Genomic DNA, 19,472 nt, shown 5'->3' with positions numbered 1-19,472 from the left:
ACAAAATAGACCTTAAGGCAAAAAGTATTATGAGAGAAATGCAAATTAAATGACCATGAGATATCTATAATCTCATAATACTTTTTGCATTAAAGTTTATTTTGTCTGCTATTAAAACCACAATGCTACCATTTCACACAACAGAATACTTACAACTAAAAGGACTAACAGTACCAAATACTAAACAGGATTTGGAGCAACTGAAACTCCATACACTATTGGTGGGTATAGTCCAACCCAATTAGAGCACTGTTTGACAATTTCTTATCAAGTTCAATATCCATCTACCCTGTAAGCCAGCAATTTCATTCCTAGATATATAGCTAAAAGAAATGAAAAAAGATGCCTATAGAAAGACTGCTCACAAATGTTCGTGGCTACTTTTATCATACTAGCTATAAACTGGTAACAATCCAAATTCATCAATAGATAAATAATGAAACTGTGTATATTCGCAATGAATATTATTCAGCAATAAAAAATAATGAATACTGATACAAGCAATTGAGATGAATTTTACTTTATGAATCTGCTAATTTCAATACTGCAATGATAAAATTATGGCCCATGCTAAAATTAAAATTCATTCATTTCTTTATGTGCCCGTCTCTACAGTGGAAATATAATTGATACCAAAGTAGTCTCTGACTCCATGAAGCTTACACTACAGTAAAGGGAGGGAGAATAGACACACCAAACATACGTGAAAAGTACTATGGGAAGAAAGATGAACTTCAGACTCCAGGGATGGTCACAGAAGACCTCACCGAGAAGATGACCCGTGAAAAATAGAGTCCAAAGCAAGTGGAGGACTAAACCACATGGATATCTGGGAAAACTTTCACTTAGAAATACTTGTAAGTCAAAGTCTCTAGGGTCAGAGTATGAATAACATGTTTGAGAAACAGCAAGAAAACCAGTGTGACTGGAGCTGGAAAAAAGGGGGGGAGAGAAGTCAGAGATGAAGTCAGAGAGGGATCCTATTATGTAGGAAGCAGAAGACTACCATTGAGGACTCAGGCTTTCACTTCCAATGAGATGGGAAGCCACCTCTGGATGGTACTTAGTGTGACCTGACTTTTTTATTGAAAAGGGTCACCATGGTGCTGTCCTCAGAAGAATTGTAAAAGGGCAAAGAAGAAATCAGATCACTAGGAAGTGAGCACAGTAATCTCGGCTGACACTAGCATGGACAGAATATTGGTAAGGTGATGAACAGCTGTCAGATTCTGCAAGCATTTTAAACATACAGCCAACAGAATTTACTGGTGGAATGACAGATATATGTGAGAGAGAGAGGTCAAGGATGACTCCAAGGTTTTTGGCCTGGGCAAATGAAAGAATGGAGCTGCCATTTACTGAGATGAGGAAGATTGTGGGAGCAGCAGATGTGGAGTGGGGGTTGGGGAGTGACACAGGGAGTTTAGTTTTGGCCATGCTGTCAAGAGCTGCTTTCAAGAGGACCAATGTGAGATGTGAGATGAGCAGCTGGATATATAAGGCTAAAGTTTTGGGAAGAGATCTAGCTGAAGATATAAATTTGGAAGCCATGTATGTACAAATGTTATTTAAAACCATGAGATTATTTATGGCAATTTACACAGCTTTAAAATGATGGAAGGAGACTGGACTTGGGGTAGTGAACACACAATGCAATATATAGATGATATGTTATAGAATGGTACACCTGAAACCTATATAACTTTATTAAATGTCTCCCCAATAAATTAAAAAAATAAAAGTTTTAAAAAACATCAATCCTATTCCAACTCTTCAAAAAAAAATAAGAGGAGAACAATTTCTATAACATTCTATGGGGCCAGCAGCATCCTGATACCAAAGCCAGAGAAAGATTCCATAAGAAAACTATAGACCAATATTCCTTATGAGTATAGATACAAAAATCCTCAACGAAATATTACTAAACCATATCTGATGGCACATTAAGAAGTATTATACACAATGACCAAATGGGATTTACCTGAGAAATGCAAGGGTGTTTCAGTACAGGGAAATCAAAGTATACATACAGCACACGAATAGGACTAAGGAGATCCACCATATGATCATCTCCATAGATGCAGAAAAGCACCTGACAAAACTTCAACACCCCTCATGACAAAGACACTCGGCAAATTAAGAACAGAAGGATAGCCTGGCCGGTGTGGCTCAATGGTTGAGTGTCAACCTATGGACCAGGAGATCCTGGTTCGATTCCAGGTGAGGGCACACGCCAAGGTTGTGGGCTCAGTTCCCAGTGTGGGGCATGCAGGAGGCGGCTGATCAATGATTCTCTCTCATCATTGATGTTTCTATCTCTCTCCCTCTCCCTTCCTCTCTGAAATAAAAAAAATATATAGAAGGATAGCCTTTTCAGCAAATGTTGCTAAAACAATTGGATATCTATATGCAAAAATTATCAACTTGAACCCATACCTTGTAATACATATAAAATTATGATATATGGTTCTACTTATATAAAAACCTAGAAAATGCAACTATAGTTAACAGGTTAGTGTTTGCTTGGGGAATAGAGCTGTGAGGGTCAGGAGAGAGGGATCACAAAGAGGCACATAGAAACTTTTGTGGGTGATGGATAGGTTCATTACTTTGGTTGTGATAGTTTCATAGGAACCAATGTCAAGACTTACCCAATTGCACATTTTAAATATGTACAGCTTATTGTATGTTAATTATATTTCAATAAAACTTTTTAAAATATTTTAAATGAGCTATGTAAAAATATTAATTCCAAAACTGTTATTTAGATTTAAATTGAATTGGTAATTTTTCCTATAATTTCCATCACTGTGATGAATACATATTAAAGTGAGTTGGTATTACAATGCCTAAAGGCATTCATTATAAGCACACATTTTTTGGATGAATTATGGACTTTAGAATATTAAATCTTGCCCATTTGTTAACTATACAATAACCTTACCTCTTCAGAATGCAGCTAAGAAGAATCAAGAGTCAAAATAGGTCTTTGGGTGGACAGGGACAATCCTGAAATCCATGCAATCAAGCCCATGGACTTCAGTAACTAGTGAAACTCCCTGCAAGTGCCTGTTCTGATCTGAAACATGCAAACAGCAATCTAGGACCAGTTAGTTAGATGGGCAGAGGCCCACCACAGCACAAATTCTTATTAGCACCGTAGGGCATAAACATGTAATAGGATAGCACTATATTAACAGAGGTACAATATATATGATAATAGGGATGTTTGTAGGTGCCTTTATTCCAAGTACTATCCTGGGTATCATTTTATATAACTCTTCATTTCTAATTCTTACAACAATCTCTCAAAGTATCAACAATATTGTTCCCACTTTTCAGATGTGAAACAGTGGTCAAAAAGGTTCAACATCTCGATCACATTCACATCAGAACTAGCAGGGCCAAGACTGGACTCTACTTCTACTTTAAATTTCACCATAAGAAAAGGTAAAATTATATTCTACATACTTTTGTGAGATGCTAAGGGAATTACCTATCACAGTTATAATCTAAAATGTTCAAGTTCTTAAACGTGGAGTAAATACATGGAGGAAAAATTCAGACCTCGATGGTGAATAAACCGAAGTATTAAATTATGTTCTACTCTCTCAATTCATAAAAATAATGATATAGATGTAGATTGGCTGCTATGCAAAAATAAAGAAACAGTATTTTCTTACTTAGGTCAAGAATGACATTCCATTAAGACAAACATATCTTAATTAAATTTTGTTCAACACACAGTTTCTTAAGGCCATTATTTTAAATAAAATTGAGTTGAGAAAAAACAACAACACTGTTCTTAAAAATAAAAGGCAACAGTTAGAAGAAAATGTAAGATGTGCATGTCAGCCTGTGTCTGAAAACCTCTAGAATTATTTCCAATACCCTTTTATTATCCCATTTAGAATATTAAAGTTTTAAAAATTATGTCATAAAATGGCTATGAAAAGACAGGAAGAAACAAAATCAACAAACAATATAAATATCTTACATTTTTGTCATAAAAGTAAACCTCTTCCCTTGTCAATCGTAAACCAGATTTTAAATAATAAAATTAGCTTGAATTTCATTCCTAATTTTGCAAATGAGATACCACAGTGCTTTAGACATGACAAATGTCAGAGGAATGTTCACCATAAGGCAACTCCAAGGCTAACAAAAGAAGTAAATGATAAAAACCACCCCAAATCTACAGAGAATGCTTCCCACTCCACCACACCCACTGTAATGAATAATTAAATAATCTACTCCTTTTGGGAGGGAGGAAGGGGAGAGTTCAGTCATTCCAAGGCCTCCCTTTAAGTTATCAAAAGGTCTGTGAACCCAAAGATACTGATCGCTTCTCTTCCATAACACTCCCTTTTTCTTAGCAGGGAGGTTGTTATGTTTTCAGTACCAGCTGAAGAGGAAAAAATAAGCCTGAGATACAATTATACTGTCTCAAAAATTCCTTTCCTAAGATATGACTCCATCTTTTCTCACAGGCTTCAAAATCAAACTGACTGAAAGACGTTAAAATTAAAAAAGCAGTAACTTTGATTATGAGAATCAGAGAATCTCAGAGTTTCTTCATCTAGGAAAGCTTACCACCTTTTTATGACTTTGCTTAGGGAAATAACTAACCATCCAAATTCTAGAATGTCATAAATTTAAGTGCAGAATATTAAATTTGATCGTTTTTTAGGATCAATCATTGTACAATTCTACTGGAAGAAATCTCTTTACATTTTTAGATGCAATGTAATGTACATCCAAGAATGCTCCAAAAGCCTGAAAGTCATACACTAAGTACATGGCACCTACCATTAACTAAACAGTTTATTCTTAATAAAAATTCCTACTTGACTTGCATGATTTAAACTAAAAATAATTCAAGATGCCGTTTGGTAAAACATGCCTTTTTATATCCCTTTAGGTGAACAAACTCACCTTCACCATCATGCATATCAGTTAAGAAGAAAAGCTACGTTTAGTGGCTAGTACATATTTCACATGGCACATCATTTTATACATGCTAAGAAAATCAGATTAAGAATGAATGGATTAATATGTGATGGACACAGAAACAATTATAGATATATGTGTATACATGGGTTAGTAAACACATAAATATACATGCACAAATATACATAAATATACATATAGTTGCCCAACTGTCTATGGAGAGGGCCTAGAAGCAATGACACCCCAGTAACAATGAGCACAGCCCACTCTAGATCCTGATTTCTAAACACCATCCTATATAATAAAAGGTAATATGCAAATGGACCCTAATGGTGGAACGACCGGTCGCTATGATGTGCACTGACCACCAGGGGGCAGACGCTCAATGCAGGAGCTTCCCCTGGTGGTCAGTGCACTCACACAGGGGGAGCTCCACTCAGTCACAAGTCAGGCTGACAGCTATGAGCAAAGAGGCAGTGGCAGGAGCCTCTCCCACCTCCTTGGCAGTGCTAAGGATGTCCAAATGACAGCTTAGGCCCGCTCCCTAGGGGACATCCCCCAATGGCTCCTGGGCTGCCAGAGGGATGTCTACCTGCCAGGGAGTGGGCCTAAGCTGGCAGGTGGACATCCTCCAAGGGCTCCTGGGCTGCCAGAGGGATGTCTAACTGCCAGCTTAGGACCAATCCCCCGGTGAGTGAGCTTAAGCTGGCAGGTGGACATCCCCCAAGGGGTCTTGAACTGCAAGAGGGCACAGGCTGGGCTAAGGGACCCCCCCCCCGCCCCGTCCAGTGCACGAATTTTCATGCACTGGGCCTCTAGTCTCCAATAAAAGGAACCAGGGCTCCTTGGGAAATGGTTGACTCTAGGCCTGGGGCAGGAAAAATAAAAAATGAAACTGGAGTATCTTTGTAGTACCCAAAAGTAAGTGCGTGCTCAAATCTGCATTTTAAGTCTTGTTTTTCATAACAGGTGGATTTCTGTTAAGTAGAGAGAGAAAATCCCATTATAATTAAATTATCTATGCTTGATAAATAACTGTTGCTGCCTCCCTACTTTACCCCAAATACACAACCCTGCCTTCTCTAATCCCCAAAAGTGCAGAGTAAAAAGGGGACACAATAAAGGCGAAAGTAGTTAGGGGTTAGTCACAAAATCAAATCATACCGTGCAAAATTCAAGCTTTTTACCAGTTCATCCAATGCGCGGTTATTTTTCAGGTCTGGCTCTGTGACTGTCTAAAAAAGAAAAACAACAGATGGAAAAAAGTCATAAGCAATAATTTACTTGTCATGATCTTGTTTTTTAAAATGTGTGACCATCCTCCCAAGACTCCCCATCCCATTAAGTCTTCCAGGAAAGCCTAAAATAAAGTTTATTTATCTCATACTAATATGGTATTTAAAAACACTGAGTCAGTATCAGCCAACTGGAAGTCTGATAAAAGTTCTCTATTGCATATGGTAAAGTCATATATACTCTGTACTAAGGTAAAACTTAATATGAGTGAGGATGCCAACACTCAGCTTTACCAAACATTTCTCCCAAAGAACAGAAGAGATGCTCTCTTAAAAACAAGATTGGTTTTTAGGAATGCAAGGTGAAAATGGTAAATCCAGTAGTTATTTAGCATAAATGATATACAGTTCATCTCCGTGATGATACCATCTTGACAAAGACAGGATGCCTGATGTTGTAAGAGCTTAGACTCGAGAAACAAACTATCATTTCTTACATAGGGTCTTTACATAATAGCTCAGAGAAGTTCAATGGCATCCTCACACCATGAACCTAACAGAACGAGAACCCAAACCCTTTAACTAGTCCAAGTGTCCTTGCTGTTAGGCCTTACTGTCTCTTTTTCTTCTTTCTTTACTCCTATTAATGTCTACTTTCCCTTTTAACCTATCTTTTCATCTATTTTCACTACTTGAAAAGCTTCAGAAACCACTAACAAAACTAACAAATCTCCTAGTGTTGTCCCTGAAGGTCTGTTTTGGGAAAGAGGTAAGGGACCAGTTAGGCTGGGTTCACTCCAATAGCCATGAATCTTTGCCTTCTGCACAAATATACCCATCACTTGCAAAAAATAATCCTACCATCAGATTTCCTATCAATGTGAGAATAACAAGTGAAAAGCCATAAAAACATGGGTCTTAACATTTTATGAGTGCTACATTCTGGCCTTAAAATTAGTTTCTCCTCCTAAAATATATTTAGGTCATCAGAAGTCCCCATAAAAACTTGAACAAAGCACAGTTCTCCATATATGTGTTTTAGGGGTCCTTTCTCTCAAAATGTCTTTTATATAGCTCAATTCAATAATTACGTATCTTCCCTTGGGCTTCTGCATACACATGAAGCAGAAATATTTGCACCACTGAATTAAGTTTTTTAAAAACAAAAAAGGAAAGAACAACTCACCACACAACAAGTTGGACACTGTGTTTTATAGGACAAAAATTTTCTTATACAGAGAGAACAGTCTGCAAAAACATAAATGCGGCATAAATTAGTTAAGCTATATTAATAATACAGGAATCTGACTTCTAACAAAATCTGACTTAAGAGGTAGAGTATTTCCATCATCTAAGGCAGTGGTCGCCAACTGGTGGTCCGCGGACCACTAGTGGTCCGTGAGGTCTGAAAGGTTGGCGACTGCTGATAAGGTATCTATATATATAAAAGCCTAAGTGACCATTACGACCAAACGACCAGAAAAACTGGTCGACCAGTCACTATGATGAGCACTGGCCACAAGGGGGCAGACGCTCAATGCAGGAGCTGCCCCCTGGTGGTCAGTGCGCTCCCACAGCCAACCTCCTGTGGCCAGCCAAACTCCTGCATCCCTTCTCCTGGTCCCTCCCTCTGCCCAGCCAGCCCCCACAACACCCCAATGGGGGCGGGGGAGTGGCAAGCCAAAGGGAGGGGCCGCGGGAGGTTGGCCGGCTGGCCCCTGATAGGCCTCGATCACTGGCCAGACTGAGGGACCCCCACCCATGCACAAATTCCTGCACCGGGCCTCTAGTATCATTATAATACCAAAATTCTAGTACCTCTACCCTACCTATGCACAATTGCAAATGTGATTAAGTAGCATTTTTAGGAGTGAGAAGCATCTACACTAATAAAAGAGAAACATGCAAATTGACTGTACCTCTGCTATGCCCACAAGCCACGCCCACCAGCCAATCAGGAGTGAGTATGCAAATTAATCCAAACAAGATGGCTGCAGCCACGGAACGAGCAGGAGACTTCGGTTTCCCCGGCAATGGAGGAAGCCAAGCTTCCCACCCGCTCTGGCCTCCGCTCAAGGCTACAAAGTTTCAATTATATAAGATAAATAAATCCCAACAAAAATGGCTGCAGCCACAGAGCGAGCAGGAGGCTTGGGTTTCCCTGGCGACGGAGGAAGCCAGCTTCCTGGCCTGCCTTGGCCTCCGCTCAAGGATACAAAGTTTCAATTGTAGAAGAAAAATAAATCCCAGATACCAGGGCCTCCATGTGGGTCGCCGGGGGGCGTGGCCAGCCTGCAAACCACCACAGGCCCCTCGCCCAGGCCGCCCCACGACCCAAGGGAACCCCCACCCTGATCCAGGACACCCTTCAGGGCAAACCAACTGGCCCCCACTTGTGCACCAGGCCTCTATCCTATATAATAAAAGAGTAATATGCAAATTGACCATCACTCCAACACACAAGATGGCTGCCCCCCATGTGGTCAAAGATGGCTGCCCCCATGTGGACACAAGATGGCCACCCCAAGATGGCCAGCAGGGGAGGGCAGTTGGGAGGGACCAGGCCTTCAAGGGAGGGCAGTTGGGGGCAATCAAGCTTGCAGGGGAGGGCAGTCAGGGGTGACCAGGCTGGCAGAGGAGGGAAGTTGGGGGCAACCGGGCCTGCAGGAAAGGGCAGTTAGGGGTGACCAGGCCTGCAAGGGAGAGCAGTTGGGGGTGATCAAGCTTGCAGGGGAGGGCAGTCAGGGGTGACCAGGCCAGCAGAGGAGGGAATTTGGGGGTGACTAGGCCTGCAGGGGAGGGCAGTTAGGGGCAAGCAGGCTGGCAGGGGAGCAATTAGGCATCAATCAGGCTAGCAGGGGAGTGGTTAGGGGGTGATCAGGCTGGCAGGCAGAAGCAGTTAGGGGCAATCAGGAAGATAGGCAGGCGAGCAGTTGGGAGCCAGCAGTCCTGGATTGTGAGAGGAATCTCAGATTGGAGAGGGTGTAGGCTGGGCTGAGGGATATCCCCCTCTCCCCCCACCCCATGCACGAATTTCGTGCACCCGGACTCTAGTAAATATTATAAAAGGCATAAAAATAACCAAGCGGGAAGTAATAGAAAATATAGGAGGTTTTGTAAAAACTTCAATATTCAAGAGGAAATGGTGGAAAAGACCTGAAAACTTCAAGATGGAGCTAAAAGTGAGAAATAAATGTACACATATCTTTGATGTTAAATTAATACTACTTGTAGGGACCCTATTCAGAGTATGCTGGATGTTCAAGGCCACTCTGAGAATGAGAATCTTAATCAGGGTATCCAAGGACTATACACAGGTGCGAGCAAGGCCACAGTAATCTGTATGTACACTGCACAAGTGTGCCCTTCTATAACCCAAAAGACTGAGGTCACCATTTGGAGAGAAGTAACAGAAAGGATGTCACTGACCAGCTCAGGTGGCTGCTTAGGAGGCTCAGCTTGGGTGAGGCTGCTTCCATGTAAGGCAGGCTGCTGCTATGTGGGGCTGCATTGCTGACCAGCAGGCTGCTGCTGTGGGTACAGAGGCTACTACTACTGTGTGGGAAAGATGTATTGTTACCTAGCCTGTGTGTGGCTACTGAATGGGACTTTGCTTTGAAGGAACAGTTTTGTCTAATGGCTCCTTGTTAGTAATGGCTACATGGCCACTGGCTTCTGCAATAAAGACTCTCTTATATACCCACAACTTTTCATGGCTTCTCCGTCTCTGAATACCCAGCATTCAAGAAGGTCCAGTCACTGGCAGAGAAGCCCGAACCCGACACTAACTTACATAAAAATCACATTTTTACTAATTAACAGAAACAGTATATACTTACAGTTATGTGAACACTGAGGAATCATCATTGCAATGTTGAAATATTCAAAGCAAATTCCACACCGCAGCAAATCATCTACTGTCTGAAATGCAAATAATACACATAATACATATATGTATCAGAAAGACACCCACATTGGAATGTCCAGCACAGAACTCTTTCTCCATCCCTAAAAAAATAACTTAGTAATACTTATTTGTCAAATATACAAACTCCACATAACTGCAGGAGATGTTAACAAATAGAGAAAAACCTCCGCCCGTGTGACTCTTACACATTCAAAACACTTTGGACAGATCAAGCTGACAGTGTACAGATTTTTACACAATATCGTTATTCCTTCACAAAAGGACTACTACTCTATTCCTGCTCCACTCCCCACACGTTCCCAGTTTGTACTCCAAGCCACCTCTTCTTCAGACCACATCCCCTGGCCTACAGTCACTGCTAAGGGAAAGGTACCAGTAGCCAGTTAGCACACAGGTAAAAACCAAATCAGAGAATATTAAAGCCAAACATTAGAAATTATCTAGTTAAACCCCTTTCTTTACACATGAGGAAATTAGTATCTAGAGCAGGCACATATATGGGACATGAGTCCAGCCAGGACTAAACTTCCTGTCTCCCTACCGGCTTCTGCATGGTTCCACAATGGAGCCAAACAAAGAAGCCCTAGGGAGCCTGGGGCCGGTGACAGCAGAGGGAGGTGAAGAAGTGGACAATCTGGAAAGTCAGACAGATGTGTGTCAACCTGGAATGCAACCAAAAAGGATCTATTCTCACAATCCCAAACATTTAAATCATTTAAAATAAAATGTTTTTCAATAGAATACTGAAACGATAGTTAAAAGACCCAAAAGAGGGAGCTCTCTTATGCACTGATATGGAAAGATTGTCAAGATAAGTGAAAAAAGATAGTACATATAGCTACCTTTTGCTTAAAAGGCAGGGGAGAATAAGAATGTATTCTATTTTTATCTTGTATGCATGTATAAAGAAATTCTGAAAAGATACAGGAGACAGAAGAAGGTAATAAATAATGGTCACAGGGGTTAGAAAACTGGATAGAAGAGGGATGTATTGAGAAGTAGACTTTTACTTTTCATTCCATGTATTTTTTTAACCATGTGAGCATATTAAAATTTTAAAAAAGACAAATGAAAAGACTAATGTCACTAATAGTCCATATGATGAAATATTATATAGCCATTTAAAAAATATATGCTTTTAAAGAAAAACACCATAGGAAAATGTTCATGTTTTAATGGAAACTGGGGGGAAAAATGCATCAGAGAACAAATCTATAACAATAATAAATAACAATAGAACCATGTAGTTTCATCTCCATAACAATCCAATGAGGTCTACAGCATCTGAATCCCAGCCTTGCAGACTCAGACTACAGAGCTTAAAAGTGGTTGGATCAAACACAAGAAGTTCACCCCAAAGTAAGCCCAAATTTTAAATGCATTTACACATTGTGGGCATGTGCGGGCATGAGCACACACAAGGTAAACTGACCAGAAATAAGAGAAAATGTCAAATAGTAGTTATCTCTAGACCAGCAGTCGCCAACCTTTCAGACCTCACGGACCACCAGTGGTCTGCGGACCACCGGTTGGCGACCACTGCTCTAGACGATAGGATAATGGGTAACTCATTTAGTCCTTTCTCTTATCCTGAAGTTTAATTTTTTTCTACTATATACACATACATTTATAACCTGTCAAAGCCAGAAATTTTTGTTATTGTTAAACTAGGGAAATAAACATTAAAATACCAAAACCTTTCATCATTTTATATGGTAAGCTACCACTGACTCAAAAAGCAAGAGGATTGCATTGAAAATCGATTAAGAGCAGAACTGGAAGACAGAGCCCTGGCATGTAGTCTATTGTAATTTCTTCCATATAACCATCCGCTTCCGGTGGAGGAGTGGTTCTGACAGGTCTGCTGAGCAAGATCTGTGGAAGGTGACACCACATCAAACGAGCTGTTATATAACACTAGTGACCTGGGGCATGAATTCTTGCACATTGAAAGGAAATTAATTAGAAGAAATATTTTAATATCACTATTTGCCCTTTCTCTATAATAGAAGTGTCAGAGATGAAAGAAAATTAGTAAAACGTACATTAATATATAAATTGATTAATAAAAAATAACAACAAGATATAACAACGAATATTTTCCATGAAATTTTTACTGTCAGAATCTTCGTTTATCACTAATTTTTTTTAAATATGCCGGGTAATATGAAAAATTTATATCATTTGGACAAACTTTGCCTTTGCTACAACATCAAGTACATTTTCCTTAAGATGGTTTTTCATTGGAGAAAATTAGGAATTGGCAAAATTGACATGTAACAGTCATTCCACCACAACTGTGTTCGATAACTGCATCCTCATTTACCTCATTTTCGCTATGAAGGCAGTTCCTACCAGTATTGGTAGTACTTGTCAATGACTGTTCTTCAGACATATTCTGTGGATGACGTCGCTTTCTTTCGGCTTCAGAGGTATGTTGTGGCAACAGTTAGTCTTCGGACATATTCTGTCGACAATTTCAGCTTCAGAATGTCAACAAAAACATGACGTCATTACCTGGCGGGCTGGGCTGTGGGCCGCATTTTGCGCCATGGCAGCTTCGGCTGCGATTAGGTGGGCTATCGCTTCGGAGTGGTGACGGGGCCTGTGTCCCACTTGGGGGAAGCCGAGTGTTGCTTTGTCGGTGCCAGGTCCATGGTGCCATTTCTGTGTGTGTGTGTCATGGCAGCTCCTGCATTGAGCATCTGCCCCCTAGTGATCAGTGTGTGTCATAGCAACTGGTTGGACAGTGGGAAGGACACTTAGTATATTAGCCTTTTATATATATATATAGGTTCTGGTAGGAATTTTCGTCATACCACTTCAAGAGAGTAACGTGCACGCTGATGTGCCTCAACCCAAACAGATCAAGCGGATCCCTCGGATTTCTTTAACTTAGAGAAAGTGGAACGGGGAAGTAGAGAATGGGTGAAAAGACAATAATCAGAGCAAAGGTTCTTAAGTTTTTGGGTTCACAAATCCCTTCGAAAAATGGATTAAAACTGTGGACTCTATTCTCAGAAAAGCACACATACAGACAAAATTTTTTATAAATAATCCAGTTACTAAAGTCTTTCCATGGATCCTAGATTAGGAACCATGGATCTAGAGTAAGATTTCTATTCAATATAAGGAAGAACTTTAAAGAGAGCTATTTCTGGGAGCAGCTAATTCTTTGTCCCTGGAAGAGTTCAAACAAAACCCGAGATGAGAAATTGGCAGAATCCTACCTAATAAAATAGTAATATGCAAATTGACCGCACCTTCGCTACGCCCACCATCCAAAGCCACGCCCACCAGCCAATCAGGGCAAGTATGCAAATTACCCAACAAAGATGGCGGTTAATTTTCATACGCTGAGGGAGGGAGGAGTGAAGACTGAAGACAACTTAGAAGGAAGACAGAGGAAAAGCAGAAAGCAAGATGGCTGCCAGAGGGAAAGCCCGGGCGGGGCGGGGCAGAGCGGGGCGGGGCGGGTGGCAGAGGTGCGCGGGTGCAGGCGCGGCAGCTGCAACAGCGGCGGCGGCAGCGCATGCGGCCGCAGCGGCCGATTGCAGGATTTTTCCTGCAAATGGGCTACTAGTACATTATAAAAAGGATTAAAATACTGAAGGGACTGGCTTCCCAACCTTAAGATTTCAGGATTCTAATATGGGCTCAATCGACTCTATCACTGAACACTCTCTGGTGGTGAACACTCAATTCAGTGCTGTGGTGAGATAGTAAAGCCACAGAAAACATGGAACCTGCCTCTAAAACCACTGTAGAAATATACAAACTAGAGGCCCGGCGCACAAAATCGTGCGTGGGTACAGTCCCTAGGCCTAGCCTGTGATCAGGGCCATCTTCCCCGGCTGCCAGCAGCTGGCCCAGCCCCGCCACCACCACCCACCCCAGTTCCCCATTTGCCATCCAGCGATGGGAACCTGATGGCCGGGGGAGGGACCGAGAGGTCGGCCGTTCCCGCCCTCTCACCAGCCCCACCCCTGCCGCAGGTCGCCCCCTGTGTGGGGGGGTGACCGGCGGGGCAGGGGCTTTGGCCTGGTGCCGCCCTCAACCCCACCACCCACTCCGGGTCCATTTGCCATCAGAGATTCGGAGCCTGCCAGTCGGGGAAAGGGACCGAGAGGTGGTCAGTGCACCTCATAGTGACTGGTCGAGCAGTTGTTCTGGTCATTCTGCCGTTATGGTTGCTGGGCTTTTATTTTATTTTATTTTATTTCATTTTTAAAAAATATATATTTTTTATTGATTTCAGAGAGGAAGGGAGAGGGAGAGAGAGATAGAAACATCAATGATGAGAGAGAATCATTGATCAGCTGCCTCCTGCAAGCCCCCCACTGGGGATGGAGCCCACAACCTGGGCATGTGCCCTTGACCAGAATCAAACCTGGGACCTTTCAGTTCGAAGGCCAACGCTCTATCCACTGAGCCAAACCGGGGTAGGGCTGGGCTTTTATTATATAGGATATGCTTAAATTTACAAACAAAAGGTAGTTTTACAGGTTACAGAACTTTCACTTCCTTTATCCAATTAGATCTTCACAGCAACAAATAAAAAAGGGGCTGAAAAGTTAACATACGTTAAGTGCTAATAATAAGATGCATCAATTGAATGTTTGACTTCCAGATACCTTCAATCAACTGGCAAATAATTTTTGAGCACCCACTATGTGCCACACATTAAGTACAGTGAGAAAGTCAGACAGGATCACTATCACACACATCAACTCATTTAACCAACCCTATAAGCTGTTTATTTTAGCCTCCAGTTTATAGTTGAGGAAGTTCAGGCTCAGAGTTTTAGTAACTAACTCAAGGTCACACAGTTAAATGAGAGGCCGAGATCAGACTTAACCCAGGACCACCATTTTTGCACCATGTCCAGTTAACCATGGCAATTCAAGTGTTTGTTTACGGTACTCTCCAAATTGATGACTAATTGCTTTCCACCTTAAAGATTTTTTTCTAGTTGTTCTGCTTGCATTACAGAAATTGATCACCATGTAACATTTATAAAACTATTTCTTAGCACTTATATTTGGGCTATGCCATTGAGAATGGGCATAATTGCCGTAACTCAAATCTGTGCTCTTCTCCAGGGTGCGTGAATACCAAAGCCACCATCACTGAAAAACCACAGCTTTCCTAGCTCCTTTCTACAATGTCAGCTTTCACCATGGGGCTAATCTCCACTCCCCAGGGGCTGTAGATGACACTGATGACGACAGGAAGAATGAGGTTCACACTTAACTTTAACCTCCCACAAGTCCCTTCACTTAATCCTCAGATCCGCCTTCTGAGTCAGTGGGGCAGCTACCATAATCCTCAAGTAAACAAAACCGAGGAAGAGAATGAGAAAATGATCTTGCCCGCCAGGAGAAAAACCAAGCAGCTGATTCTTAGCACAGCAAAATGTATTTGCTCCTGACCAAATAGAGCAGGAATCCTGGGCTCACCACCACTGAAACGCCTTGCCAAAACCCAAATCCATGTTATTTAGGCGAAATAATTCCATTAAATGAAAGGCTGGCTAATGCTGAGCCTGAGTCCTGATCTCTTTGTTTAAAGGAGACACATGCACAACTGTTACGAGTTAGGACATGTTAGGAAGGAGTCAGGGCAAACCAGCACTAGGCTTCTTGAGGGTAATTAGAACAAATTAAAGAAAACGTAAAGGAGCCGACCTGCTTCACTCAGTGATTAAGTAAATGCTTTTTGGTGCAAATTCTACCCAAAATCATGTCCAGTGTCACTTCGGAAATTCTCAACTGAGGTACGGGGAGAGTTTACATCATGCTTCGCACGTAGTAAACCCTCCGAAAGGGTTAATAACCGCTGTCGTTTTCACTGTTTAGACTAACCGTTCTTTCTCGAGGTCACTGTTACTGCTGTGGCTGAACTGCAGAATACCCGGTTCCCGAAGACCGCCAACCTCAGCTCAGAAAAAGGAACCGAGGCCTGTCCCCGGGAAACTGAGGCCCAGAGCCACGCGGGCGGCCGGTGGGCAAGTGGCAGAGCAAAACCGGGTACCCTGGCCCAAGTCGGCCCCTCGCGCCGGGTCCTCTCAAGGCGGGCCTGGCCTCCCGCTGACACCCGCGCGCCCCCAACCTGGCCGCAGCACTCACCTTCATAACTTCCAGGCCCGGAGGCCACCGAGGCTCGCCCAGGCCATCCATGGCCTCCCCAAAGGATGCTAGGGGTTCCACTGCCCACTGGTCTCCCGCGCTCCACTGCCACTCGAAATTCCCCGCGCTACCGCGCTACGACAGCAGTCCGCGACGCGCCGGCGGCGTGCGCGGAGCCTGCCGGGAGTTGTAGTACGTGGGCGGAGCGCAGCCAAGATGCTATTACTGCGCATGCGCCAGGTTCGCCTTTCCAGCCCAAAGTAAGTGGTTGATGGGCCCGCATCCGCTTTTGTATTTTGAACCTTAATAAATAAATGTCTGTTGAATGTTGGGGGAAGACATCCAGAAGTCAAACCAAATACACACTTTACGAAATCTTTCAAGGTCTAAGCTAATGCTTTCTCCTTCGGGTTGCCTTCCCTGATTGCTATAACTGCTGTGAGCAAGGGTTTTCCTATCTATCATTTTATCTAACCCCATCACAATACTGTGAGGTAAGCATTATCATTGCCAGTTTACACAAAAGGAAGCTTCCGCTTAAAAACTGGAATAGTGTGGGGTTTTTTTGTTGTTGTTTTTTCAGGATTGAATAGAGTGTTCTTGATTCACACAGTGTCATTGTCCAGATTACACAATCAGGACCTCTGGACTTGGAATAGGTGCTCTTTTATCAAATTAAAATTTTAATTTTAAGTTATTCCTTTTCTTAATCACCTTAACTTTGTATAACTTTCCAGATATTTCCTATGCTGATACATAGATAAGGTTTTTCCACAAATCCTATATAATGAAAGCCTAATACGTAAATTGACCACTGTAGAATGACCGGTCGCTATGACACGCACTGACCACCAGGGGGCAGATGCTCAATGCAGGAGCTGCATCTGGCCTCTAGTGTTATTATAAATGCAAAGATCTGTCAACTTGAGTTTTTCTATATGTTTACTTAACGATACATCTTGAGAACTCTGGATGTTAATACATATAGCTTTACCTCATTCTTTTTAATAGCTATGTAGTCCATTATATAGATACACCATAATCTATCTATCTACTCCAATACTGAGGAACATTTAGGTCAGTCGTCCTCAAACTACGGCCCACGGGCCACATGCGGGTGTTTTTGCCGTTTTGGTTTTTTACTTCAAAATAAGATATGTGCAGTGTGCATAGGAATTTGTTCATAGTTTTTTTTAAACTATAGTCCGGCCCTCCAACGGTCTGAGGGACAGTGAACTGGCCTGGCCCCCTGTTTAAAAAGTTTGAGGACCCTTGATTTAGGTTGTTTCCAATTTTTCACTATTGCCAAGAGTTGCAATGAACACACTATATAAATCTTGGCACATTTGAGCCTGGGTATCTGGTAGATGACTTCCAATAAATGAAACTATTAGGTTAATTTGTTTAAACTTTTAAACTGTGCTGTGTGATTTTCCAAAAAGGCTGTACCAATACATTTACACTCTCATTAAGTGATTATAAGAGTATCTGTTGTCCAAAACTCACCAGCACACCACCCAGCCTCTCTGCTCAACTCAGCACTCATCCATGGCCCTAAGTGGGCCATTGTCAGGTCTCCTGGGCGGCAAGTCAACAGTTATGTTGCTCAGAGTAGCTTGCCACTGCCTCCCCTCCTGATCCATGTATTCATTCATTCATTCATTCAGATAATTTTCTAAGTGCTTACCATTGGCACTCAAGCTTCCCTGTGAAGTAAGCAGAGGTGAGGTTGTTATTGCCATTTTATAGACACAGATACTGAGGCTCAAAGAGGTTAAGGCTTCATTCCTTTGGCCTCTCTTCTTAAGGAACCTCTGGTCCCAGAGCCAGAGTTGTAGTCCACTGATTTTTCCCAAATACTCACTGGGCAATAATAATATTAATAGCAGTTGGACAAAGGACTTTAATAGACATTATAATAATAACTGACATTTATTAAGCACTTGTATGCAAAGCATTGTTCTAGGTATTTTTACACATGTTGACTTATTTCAGACTCCAACCAAATGAGAAAAGGGAAGTAACAGGAAACTCGCTTAGGGCACTCTGCTGGGAAGTGAAAGAGGAAGGACTTGAACTTGGGCAGTCTGGGCTTAAGAGTCCATATTAACTACTGCAGAATATTTTCATAAGGCCCTCATTGTGAGAACTATTTCCATTTTATAGACATGGAAATTGAGTCTCAGAGAGGCAAAGGAATTCATTCAAGATTACACAGGTTGCCAGTGGCAATTTCCAGCCTTGAACCTAGGTCTTTTAACCCCCAACCAGGAGGGATCACTCACTGACACTTTACGGAGGAATAATTGAGCAGACAAGGCAGCAGGGCAGAGGTCCAAGGATCTCAGGATGCTGGACCTAGTGGGGCTTCAACAGGAAGGTGGGAATAGCAGGGAAATGGGAGGCAGCAGTGAGTTTGTATCAGCCAATCAGAAAAGGGTATGCAAATGAACTCCAGGCTGAGTTAGATGGCTTTGCCCACCTAGATCTGGATGCTGGGAGAGTGGTGTGGGCTTGGAGAGACCAAGGAATTGAGACAAAGACCAGGTTCCCCACCTGAGTGCACCAGTAATTGTTCCTTTATGGTACTAGTTGGTTGCAAAGTAATTGGGTTTGTAATTAGATGACAAAGAGCTGGGATGTAAGGGAAGAGGAGATGAGAAAAGAAAAAATATTAATGGGAAAGAAAGGAGAGAAAAGAAGGGAAAGAAATATTCTTTCTGTTCAACCATGAAGACAGATTTGGGAGGCATCACTTGGGGTCCAGAGCCACCTCCCTGAGTCTGGAGGCCTCCAGGCAGGGCAGCTCCCAATGCTATTCATCTCTAAGTTCCAGCCACCAGCTGCTCAGTGAGACTGAATGAATGAGTGAGTGAATCACCGGAATAAGCCCACATTTCCATAAATCTTTTCCTCCCAGGCTGAGCAGTTCTGTTCCTGCTCTCTGCAACAGCAGCCACTCAAGCCCACCTTGGACCTGGGAAGCAAAGTCACAGGCACAAGCAGTTCTGAAGGCCCACCTTGAGTCACACAAGGCAACTGTCTTGCCTTCCCGTGGTATTTATCCACCTCGGGAGCCAATCTCCTCTAACATGCTGCAGTTTCCACGGATATTCTCCTCCTGTTAAATCAATAAAGAGATTGTACTTCCTTATTCAGGAGTAAAAACAAAATGTTCCACACAAAAAAAACAGGCTAGTGCTCAGTGGAATCTCCCATGGCACTCAGCAC

General features: G+C 42.2%; 1 protein-coding gene across 1 annotated transcript in view; it reads right to left on the bottom strand.

Moving 5' to 3' along the window:
• The window catches only part of RAD18 (RAD18 E3 ubiquitin protein ligase), an 80,845-nt gene extending 64,497 nt beyond the window's left edge, over window positions 1–16,348 (bottom strand). The window contains exons 1-4 of the mRNA XM_054708116.1: window positions 16,242–16,348; window positions 10,025–10,106; window positions 7,372–7,433; window positions 6,115–6,185 (exon numbers count right to left, since the gene is read on the bottom strand). Coding sequence (XP_054564091.1) covers window positions 6,115–6,185; window positions 7,372–7,433; window positions 10,025–10,106; window positions 16,242–16,292 — 266 coding nt within the window. The 5' untranslated portion in view covers window positions 16,293–16,348. The remainder of the gene's footprint in view (window positions 1–6,114; window positions 6,186–7,371; window positions 7,434–10,024; window positions 10,107–16,241) is intronic.
• Window positions 16,349–19,472: the final 3,124 nt, after the last annotated feature.

This window comes from Eptesicus fuscus, chromosome 18, assembly GCF_027574615.1.
Source record: "Eptesicus fuscus isolate TK198812 chromosome 18, DD_ASM_mEF_20220401, whole genome shotgun sequence".
Lineage (NCBI taxonomy): Eukaryota > Metazoa > Chordata > Mammalia > Chiroptera > Vespertilionidae > Eptesicus > Eptesicus fuscus.
Note: the sequence above shows the minus strand (reverse complement) of the source record. Positions and strands in the feature narration are given on the sequence as shown.